This window comes from Dictyostelium purpureum (genome assembly GCF_000190715.1).
Source record: "Dictyostelium purpureum unplaced genomic scaffold DICPUscaffold_110, whole genome shotgun sequence".
In the NCBI taxonomy this organism is placed as follows: Eukaryota; Evosea; class Eumycetozoa; order Dictyosteliales; family Dictyosteliaceae; genus Dictyostelium; species Dictyostelium purpureum.
In genome coordinates this window covers 54826-65288 of record NW_003519447.1, presented here as the reverse complement: position 1 = coordinate 65288, position 10463 = coordinate 54826, and the positions used below count along the sequence as shown (strand labels likewise).

Below are 10463 nucleotides of genomic sequence, written 5' to 3'. Positions count from 1 at the left end.
TAATTATTTGATGAAGATCATCATAATATAATTTTTGATAATAATGATAATAATAATAAAGGTAAAAAAGGTGTAAGATATTTACCATTTCGTTTTTTCAAAGATACACCAACAGAAACACAAGAAACACAAGAAAGAACAACCCCAAACTTTATTCCTTCAAACATTGCCTCTAATGATAGCAGAAATAACAATCTCAATAATAATAATAGTAACCAATCATTAGAGTCAGATACATTGGTACTAGAAATTCTAAGAAGGGATAAAGAACAAACTGAAAGAGAGAAAGCAAACAAAGCTCTCAGAAAAGAAGTATTAGATTTTGAAAGAGAAATCAGAGAATCTGAACGTTCAGAAAGATTAGTTAGAGAAAGACAAGAAAGAGAACGTTTAGAAGCTTTTGAAAGAGAAAGAATAATAAGAGAGCAACAAGAATGGGAACGTACCCAATATTTATTAAGAATTGAAAGAGAGCATCAAGAAAGGGTACGTCTAGAAACTTTAGAGAGAGAAAGAATAGAAAGAGAGAGAATAGAAAGGGAGAGAGAAGAAAGAGAAAGAATAGAAAGGGAAAGAGTTGCAAGAGAGCAACAAGAAAGGGAACGTGCCCAAACTTTATTAAGAGAAAGGGTACGTAGTGAAGCATTAGAAAGAGAAAGATCACAAAGAGTTGCAAGAGAGCAACAACAATTGTATTTGGAAGAAGCCCGTGAATATCATCGTTACCTAAATTCATTAAATGAAAGATTAGATGTATTACTTCAACAAAGGGCCAATAGAAGAAATTCAGAAAGATAACAAAGAAATAGAGAACGTTCCCAAGAACCACAAACACAAGAAGAAATTCAAAGGGTACGTAGACAACAATTTGAAGCCTTAAGATTGCAACAAGAAAGATTACAACAAATTAGATTGCAACAAGAAAGTCAACCACAACAAATGGAACAAGATGAAAACGAAAACATCTGCACAGTTTGCTATAATCAGGTAGAGGCCATTAATAGTGCATCAATTGATTGTGTTCATAAATTTTGCTTTGCATGCATTACTCGATGGTATTCTCGTACTAGATCCTGTCCAACTTGCAGACAACCAATTTTAAATATTAGAGTAAGTAATTCATACATTCATATTTATAATTTATTAATAAAACATATATATTAATTTAATTTATTATTTTATTGTAGAGAGATAATCAAAATGAGGATTTAATAAATGATGCTATGAACATCGATTAAAAATATAAATAACATTTTAAACAGAATGGATGTCCAATAACATTTCGGTTACAATATTCCAATCCATAGGGAAAATATAGATTCTTTGGTTAATTTTCATCAATTAGCTGGCCACCAATTAGATGATTTTAACCTCGGTCAATAATACTCTATCCATATGTAATAATAACGAAATCAAACAATATTATATCAGAAAACAACATCATTGGACAAACATTACAATTCATTGCATTATCCTCAACTCTTCAAAAAAAGGTTAAAGAAGTTCCAAAGGTTTCATGTCTAGTTCTCTTTTGGTAAATATTAAGTTAATAATTACATAAATAATATAAATTTATTTTTATATTAAAATTTAATTTGTATATTAAAAAACTAATATTTAATTTTAAATCCTATTTAGTTTAATTACAATTCTTTATCTTCCATTATAACCATGTTCTATAATAAATATCAATATGTGCGCTTTCATTCCCTAAGGTAGCTATAATGTAAATATTTACATAATTATTATATTTGAATATAAAATTAACCAATATTTTATTCGTTTTTAGTTTAAATCTTTCTCATACACATCAAAATGATCAATATTTAATTCATTCTCATTCAACACGTTTTTAGTTTGAATCTTTCTCTTTCATATCAAAAAGCTCAATATTTAATTCATTCTCATTTCAACACTTTGCCATTTTTGGGTAATTGCTTTATCAAAGTAAATACAATGATAATATTAACATAATAAATTAAAATATAAAAGAAACTAATATTTATTTCATATTTAGATTAATTATAATATTATCTCTTTCAGTATAATCACGTTCTTTATTTAATACCAACATTGGGGTATTTGTATTTTTAAGGTAGCTATAATGTTATTATTTACATAATTATTTTTAAATTTGAATATAAAAGAAACTAATATTTAATTTTAATACTTATTTAGCTTAATTTTAATTCTTTCTTGTTCAGTTTCAACATTTTATTTATTTCAAATCATTAATTATACATTGGGGGTATAGTTTATTCTTTTCAATTGTGTTTTTTTTCAAATCATTCATGAAACATTGGGGTCCTTTTTCAGTATGAACACATTATCACATTGTTAATTTTTCAGTATAATATAATAATCAAAAATAATTATAATAATAATTAAAAAAAACCTAAAGTAATTATTCTTCTGCCATTCTCAGTAATCAGTAGCCAATGAAGCTCAAAAGTATGCACAAAGTAGAGGTCCATCATTGTTCTGGTTTGTCAATTTTCACTTAGCCAACAATCAACTATTATTTCCGTCCTAAATCTCAAGTACATCATCTCATAGACTTCAAGTGGCCTTTCATTAATCATAATAGATGTATCAGTATTTTAATTCTTTTTCATTATGAAAAGCTGATGGCCAAACTCTGTAGATATTTTTAATTGACCTCAATTACAATCAAATTCAAAATCAAACAAGTTTTCATCTTTAGATATACTTTATAATTCAATTAATATTTGGTATACAGTTTTGATTTTAGGTGTAATCTAATTATTCACACATTCAATCAGAAAAAGCAATTAAATTAGCAAAGTCAAATAAATTTAGACAAATAAGGTTCAATGACATAGAAACCATGTAGAGGCTAGTCCAACAGTTTGTTTTTGTATCAATCTAATAAACATCAGCAAATCATTCAAGTTTCAAAGCTTTATTATATATAACACTGTAAATCATGAAAAACAGATATATTATCAAACTTAGAGTCATACACAGTTTTTATAATTTATTATAAAAAAATTCTTACTAAAACAGATAATACCTATGTTACAGAGTTACTTCTATTTGTTTTGTAGATGAACATCAAAATAATAGATTCAAATTAAAAATTCAAAAAAAAATTAATAAAGACTGGGTTTCGAACCCTGAGCGGTAACTTGTAGGAAATTCGTTCGACCACTATCATTACTCCCCCGGTTATTTACATCCTAATTGGTGGACTTTTTGTGGTGGTATTGGTATTTGTTATTTTGGAAGTTGGTGAGACTTCGGGTCAAAACAACACAAAATCACACAAAAGATAAAAGAATGATAAAAATTCCGGCTTGCCAGACTCGAACTAGCAACCGATTGATAACAGATAAATTACTACAGTCAATCGCGCTACCATTGCGCCAAAGCCGGCTTTGATGGAATCTTAAAAAATTATGATAATTTTTTTTAAATTAATAAACTAAAAGAAATAAGTTGTGTTCCATTCGATTAGTAATTTAAATATCCGTAGCTAACGATTAAAATCAATAAAAATGATTATTGTAAGTGTTTAAATAATTTTTAAATAAAACTACAATCTTTGGAGAAAATTCAACTAAATAAGTAGTATATTAATGGATAGTCAAATTACATTACTTCTTACTAGATCTAAAACTAAATAATAAATAAATTTAGGTATTTTTTTCTATTTGATAATAAAAAAAAAAAATTTATATTTTAAAAATTTGAATAAAAAAAAAAGATTAAAAAAATTGATTTTATTTAATTTAAAAAAAAAATTGTTTTGGTGGGTTTTTAAAAATTAGATATTTTTCCATTTTTTTGATTGTGTTATTATAAAAATTTAAAAAAAAAATAAAGATATTTTTTTTCGCCTTTTATAATAATTTTAAAAAAAATTTTAAAAAAAAAAATCAAATTTTTTTTTTTTTTTTTAAAACAAATACTGTTGAAATAAATAAAAAATAAAAATAAAATGAAATTAATATTAAATTTAATAATATTAATTAGTTTTATTGGATTAATTAATTGTTATGGAGAATCAGATTCAGAAGGTAATCCAAATTATTTAGAAAGAGAATCACATAATATGCTCAATGTTGTAAGAATGTTTCCAAGAGAATATAAAAGAGACTTTATGGTTGGTTTCCAAGGCATCGATGATATTTTAACAGAATCAAGATATCCATCAGGAGTTAATCCATTATTTTATTACAATTCATTGAATCGTTTAGCAAAAGCCCATAGCTTTGATATGGCCACTAAAGAAACTTCAACCAGCAAATGCTTCCAACATAACGATTGTAATGGTACCACCGTCAACGATAGATTTAAAAACTGGGACTCATGTATTGAAAAAGGTGCATATGGTGAAAATATTGCTTGGGCCAAACCACCACAAACTGGTATTGCAACCAACAATCAATTAATTTGCGAAAAATTTAACGCTCCATGTCCAAGTGACCAAGTTGTCGCTGAAATTGGTCACAGAGATATTATAATGTCATTCGATTACCCATTCTATAGTGTTGGTGTCGGTAATTATGAAAGCGAATTCAACTCATTATATTGGACCCAGGATTTCCTTGGTACACAATGTGTATCTGCACCACAATCTCCAATTTATTCAGGATACCATACCTATTACCCAGCCACCTCTGGTGAAACTCTCTTCCTTGTAACCTTCTATAGCCCAAAAGGTGCTTTGGTTGCCAAGAAAATGAACATTGTTTTTAGCAATACAAAAATTAATATACCACTCAGATATGGTAACTCCACTTTCGGTATTTACTCTCACAAAGCCACAACTTTCACAGATTGTCAACAATATTACTTTGAAACCACCACAACAGACAACAAAGTTTTCAGATACCCAGAAACTGGTTATTTACAAACCACCAAAACTTCATCAACTTGTGTCGGCTGGAACTTAGAGGGCAACAACTTTGTTGTACCAAGCAGCAGTGAAGAAACTACCGATAGCAGTGGCAGTAGCAGTGAAGAAACTACCAATAGCAGTGAACAAGATGGAAGCGATCCAAACAATTCAAATATTTTAAAATTAAATGGTCTTTTAGTTTTATTATTCTTAAATGTATTATTATTTATTTAAACTATTCTAAATAAAAAAATTATTTATTTATGATTATCATTATCATCAAAATACTTTATTTCCTTATTTATTTTTTTTACTTTTTTTTTTTTTTTTTTTTTAATTTTTTTTAATTTTTTTTTTTTTAAATTTTTTTTTTTTAAAAATTTTTCATTTTCATTTCATTTTTTTGCAATTTAATTAATAAACTATTTTTCAAAAAACTATATATATAAAACTATATATAGAATATAGTTTTATATACAAATATTACTTGATGAGCCATCAGGTATTTCAAAAACAAGTTTTAGCTCCAACAGGTGTTGAACAATGTATAAAAGCAAATCTAATTGATAATGATACTATAAATCTGGTATTATCAAAAAACAATACATTACAAGTTTACAAAATCAAATATGTAAGTATTTAAATATAATTATATTGTTTTTAAAATTTAATATTAATTTATAAATTTAATTTTAAAAAAAAAAAGGAAAAAATTGAAAAATATGAAATTGTTATAGATTCTCAACAAGATATTATTAATTCTATTGTATCGTCGATGAATAATGAGGATAACAGTAATCAAGAGAATGAAAATACAACAACACAGCAAAAGCAAATCAAAAAGGTTGAAATCAAGCCAAGTTTAGAATTATTGATAGAGTTAAAATTATTTGGAACGATTGAATCGATGGCATCGGTTAGATATCCAGGTGAAAATAAAGATTCATTACTTTTAACATTCCGAGATGCAAAAATTTCAGTTTTAGACTATAACATCGATATTATGGATTTCGAAATCAGATCACTTCACTTTTATGAAAACGATGAGTTTAAAAACGGAAGAATTCATTTCAAGCATCCACCAATATTAAAAATTGATACTCAACAACGTTGTGCAACAATGTTATTGTACGATAGAAATATAGTAGTTTTACCATTCAAACAAATTAGCTCAATTTTAGATGATGAAGACGAAGAAGAAAAAGATGAAGAAGATGAAAAAGAAAATGACAATGCCAATCAAGACTATACAGAAGAATTTGATGATGATGACGATGATAATAGTAATAACAATCAATCAAATGATAATAGTAAAAATAGTAAAAAGCCATCAAAGATTGATGATGATGACGAATTCGATTTCTTATTTTCAAAAACCTCAGATGACGATACCGATAATACAAATATAAATATAAATATTAAAAAGAAAAGAAAAGAGTAAGAATTGTTTATATATTTAAATATATCTATTATAATTTCATTCCTAACCAACACTAAAATTTTTTTTATTTTTAGACAAAAGTTATTAAAATCGTTTATAATCGATCTAAAATCAATTGATATCGAAAATGTGAAAGATTTTTGTTTTTTATATGGATACTATGAACCAACCATATTGTTTTTACACGAACCATCTCAAACATGGACATCACGTATTGCAGTTAAAAGGTTAACAAGTCAATTAACAGCCATTTCAATTAATTTTTCAACTAAATTAGCATCCATCATTTGGCATACAAGCAACATGCCTTACAATTGCGACCAATTAGTCAGTGTACCAGAACCATTAAGTGGTGCTTTAGTTATAACTCCAAATATTATGTTTCATGTTAATCAAACTTCGAAATATGGTTTAGCAGTCAACGAATATGCAAATATAGATATTGGTGATAAATTTGAATTTCCTCTTGATGAAACCTTAAATTTGGTATTTACTCTCGATCGTTCAAATTTTGTTTTCTTAGAGGCCGATAAATTCATAGGCTCATTGAAGGGTGGTGAACTTTTAATATTCCATTTAATCTCTGATGGTAGAACTGTACAAAGAATTCATGTATCAAAGGCTGGTGGTAGTGTTTTAGCAACCTGCATGTGTGTGGTATCTGATAATTTATTATTCTTAGGGTCAAGATTAGGTGATTCATTATTATTGCAATATACAGAAAAATCAATTACCGATGAATCGTTAGAGCACGAAAATTTTAGTAATCCATATAAAAAACAAAAAACCTCAGAAGTCTTTGATATATTCGACGAGGAACAAATAGAACAACAAGAGCAAGAAAAGCTATTAAATCAACAACAGCAACAACAAAAGGATGAAATGGACGAAGTTTTAGATGAAGAAGATGAACTGTTCAAAGAGAAAAAGAATCAATTGAAATCATATCAACTAGGTATTTGTGATCAAATTTTAAATGTTGGTCCTGTAGGCGATATGGTTATTGGCCAAGCATTAAATCCAACCTACGATCTTAACACTTTACCAAGTGATCCAGCATATATGCCAAGATTTTTAGAGCTTGTAACATGCTCAGGTTATGGTAAAAATGGTTCAATTTCTATTTTGCAAAACTCTGTTAAACCCGAAATAGTTGGTGCCTTCGATTCTGAAGGTGTAGTTAATAGTTTTTGGACTGTTTATAACAAAGCGTCGTCTAGTATAAAAGAAGATGAAGAAGAAAAACTAATTGGTAAAAAAAGAACAATAAATGAAATTATTAAAGAAGAGCAACAATATGAACAGCAACAACAAAAACAGCCAATTGAAGAAGACTATCTCGATTATTTATATATTTCAATGAGTAATGGCACAACCAATATTTTAGATACCACAAGTAGTGAAGAAGGAAAGCTTACATTTAAAGGTGAATTCGAGTATCGTACTCTAGATATGGGCAATTTATTCAATAAGAGAAGAATTGTTTTGATCAATGAAAACTCAATAAAATTATTAAACGATTACAATAACATAGTTCAAGAAATTAAATTATCAAAACCAATTAAATCAACATTTATTCAAGATCCATATGTTTTAGTTCACTATTCAGACAACTCTATTCAACTGTTTAAATGCGACTACAAATTATTAAAATTAAATCAATTTAATTTTTCATTAAACCATGGCGATGAAGGTAAAGTTTTAACTTCATCATTATTTTTTGATAAAAATCAATTCTTTTTAAATTTAAATAATCAAAAATTCAATGAATCCAAAATCATTGAAAATCAAGAAGATAAAATTAAAGAAGAAAATAATCAACCACAACAACAACCACAACAACAAAATAAGGCCAAACCAAAAGAAGAAAGTAATAATTTATCATTTTTAGACTCATCCGAATCAGAATCAGAATCAGAATCAGACTCAGATGATGATATTGACAAACTATTAGATAAAAAAGAAGATACAGTTATGAAAGAAAATGTACAATCAAATAAGAAGCAACAGCAAGAACCAGAACAACAACAAGAAAATCAATTTAATAATGAAATCAATTTAATTGAAAATAATATTTATTTAAATATTTTCACAAATAAAGGTTCATTTGAAATTTATAGAGTATCAAGTCAGGAATTGGTATTTAAAACAAATAATATTCTAATTGAACCAGAGATTTTAGGTATACCAACTTCAACATATGATAACCAAATCAACTTTTTAGAAAAAGTTTTATCACCACCAATATCAAACAACTCTAAAGCAACCAATAAAATTAAATTACAATTACAAAAACAAAAAGAACAAAAAGAAAAAGAACAAAGGGAAAAGTTTGAACAGCAAATTTTGCAAAATGAAAATTTAGAAATTGTAGAAATATCTTTAGAAATTTTAAATAACTCACAACCTTACTTATTATTAAAAAACAGAATTGGTGATTTAATTGTTTACAAATCTTTCAAGAAAGAAAATGGCGATTTAAGATTTAAAAAATATAATCATAATTTTATTTTAAGAGATCTATCTAATAATAGTAAATCAATAAATAGTGATGGTTATAGAAAGAAATCAATTGTAAATATTAAACTAAGTAGTAAAAATAATGGTGTATTTATTGGTGGTCAAAAGCCAGTGTGGATTTTCAACGAAAAGGGCTATATTAGATTGCACTCTATGGATTTCGATGGTGCTATTGTCTCCTTGAAGCCATTCCATAATGCAGATTGTCCAAATGGTTTTCTCTATTATACAGAAGATAAGCAACATATCAAGATTGGTTATTTAAATGGTTTAATGAACTTTGAAAATGAATATGCTATACGTAGAGTCCCAATTAAACTGTCTGCTCACAAGATCGCCTATCATAATGAATTAAAATGTTATGTAGTTGTTGTATCATTCCCACAAGTAACCCAGGAATTAGAAGAAGACTCAAAGAAACCAATTTTAACCGACGAGAAATTCCAAATTAAAATTATTGATCCAACAATAGACTGGTCATGGAGATTTATTGATAGCTTTTCATTACAAGATAGAGAAACCGTGTTAGCAATGAAAATTGTTTCGTTAAAGTTTAAAGAATCTGACGAAACTATCAAGAGCAAACCATTTCTTGTTATTGGTACTGCATTCACATTTGGTGAAGATACACAATGTAAAGGTAGAGTGTTGGTATTTGAAATTGTATCTCACAAAACCCAGTTCGAATCAGATGATTTAGGTACCAAACGTTTAAATCTTTTATACGAAAAAGAACAAAAAGGTCCAGTAACAGCATTATCCAGCGTATCAGGTTTACTTTTAATGACAATTGGTCCAAAACTCACTGTAAATCAATTTTTAACTGGTCAATTGGTAACATTATCATTCCACGATGCTCAAATCTATATCTGTTCTATCTCAACAATTAAAACATATATTGTAATCGGTGATATGTATAAAAGTGTTTACTTTTTACAATGGAATGGTAAACAACTTGTACCACTCAGTAAAGATTATCAATCGCTCAATATCTTTTCCACCGAATTTATTGTAAACCAGCAAACTCTTTCCATATTGGTTAGTGATTTAGATAAAAATATATTACTGTTCTCATTTGATCCAGCTGATCCAACCAGTAGACAAGGTCAAATGTTACTATGTAAAGCAGATTTCCATATAGGTTCAAATATAGAAAAGTTTGTTAGAACTCCAATGAAATTTAATATTCAATCATCTAGCAATGGTAATAATAATAATGGTGCAAATGGCAATCATCATCATCACCATCATCATAATGGTGGTAATATCAATATACCGATTAAAGACCAATTAGTATTTTTTGGAACTTTAGATGGTAGTTTAAATGTTTTAAGACCATTGGACGAAAGAATGTATCAACTATTTTATCACCTACAAAGCAAACTTTATTATTTACCCCAACCTGCTGGTTTGAATGCAAAACAATATAGAGCTTTCAAATCATTTAGTCAAAATTTCCATTTTTCACCTTCAACCATTCATCAATTACCAAAGTATATTTTAGATGGTGATCTATTATCAAAATTCGTTAAATTAAATCAAAAAGAAAGAAGATTATTAGCTTCAAGTGTTGGTTCAAATACTGATGAAATTTTAACAGCATTAAAAAATTGTTTCGATTCATGGAGTATATTTTAA

The 10463-nt window shown here is 27.3% G+C and overlaps 3 protein-coding genes across 3 annotated transcripts in view; all 3 read left to right on the top strand.

Annotated features, from left to right (window-relative positions):
- Window positions 1-798, top strand: part of DICPUDRAFT_78615 (uncharacterized protein) — a gene marked incomplete at both ends in the record, with an annotated part of 1404 nt that extends 606 nt beyond the window's left edge. The window contains one exon of the mRNA XM_003287728.1: window positions 62-798. Coding sequence (XP_003287776.1) covers window positions 62-798 — 737 coding nt within the window. The remainder of the gene's footprint in view (window positions 1-61) is intronic.
- Window positions 799-3961: 3163 nt separating this feature from the next.
- Window positions 3962-5098, top strand: DICPUDRAFT_32986 (uncharacterized protein; the record flags this gene model as incomplete). Its single annotated transcript, XM_003287727.1, has 1 exon — window positions 3962-5098. The coding sequence occupies one exon, from the start codon at window positions 3962-3964 to the stop codon at window positions 5096-5098; it is 1137 nt and encodes a 378-aa protein (XP_003287775.1).
- A 256-nt stretch (window positions 5099-5354) lies between these two features.
- Window positions 5355-10463, top strand: DICPUDRAFT_32967 (uncharacterized protein; the record flags this gene model as incomplete). Its single annotated transcript, XM_003287726.1, has 7 exons — window positions 5355-5499; window positions 5668-6147; window positions 6442-7100; window positions 7143-8175; window positions 8272-8487; window positions 8569-10044; window positions 10111-10463. 7 exons carry the CDS (start codon window positions 5355-5357, stop codon window positions 10461-10463), a joined length of 4362 nt encoding a protein of 1453 aa, XP_003287774.1.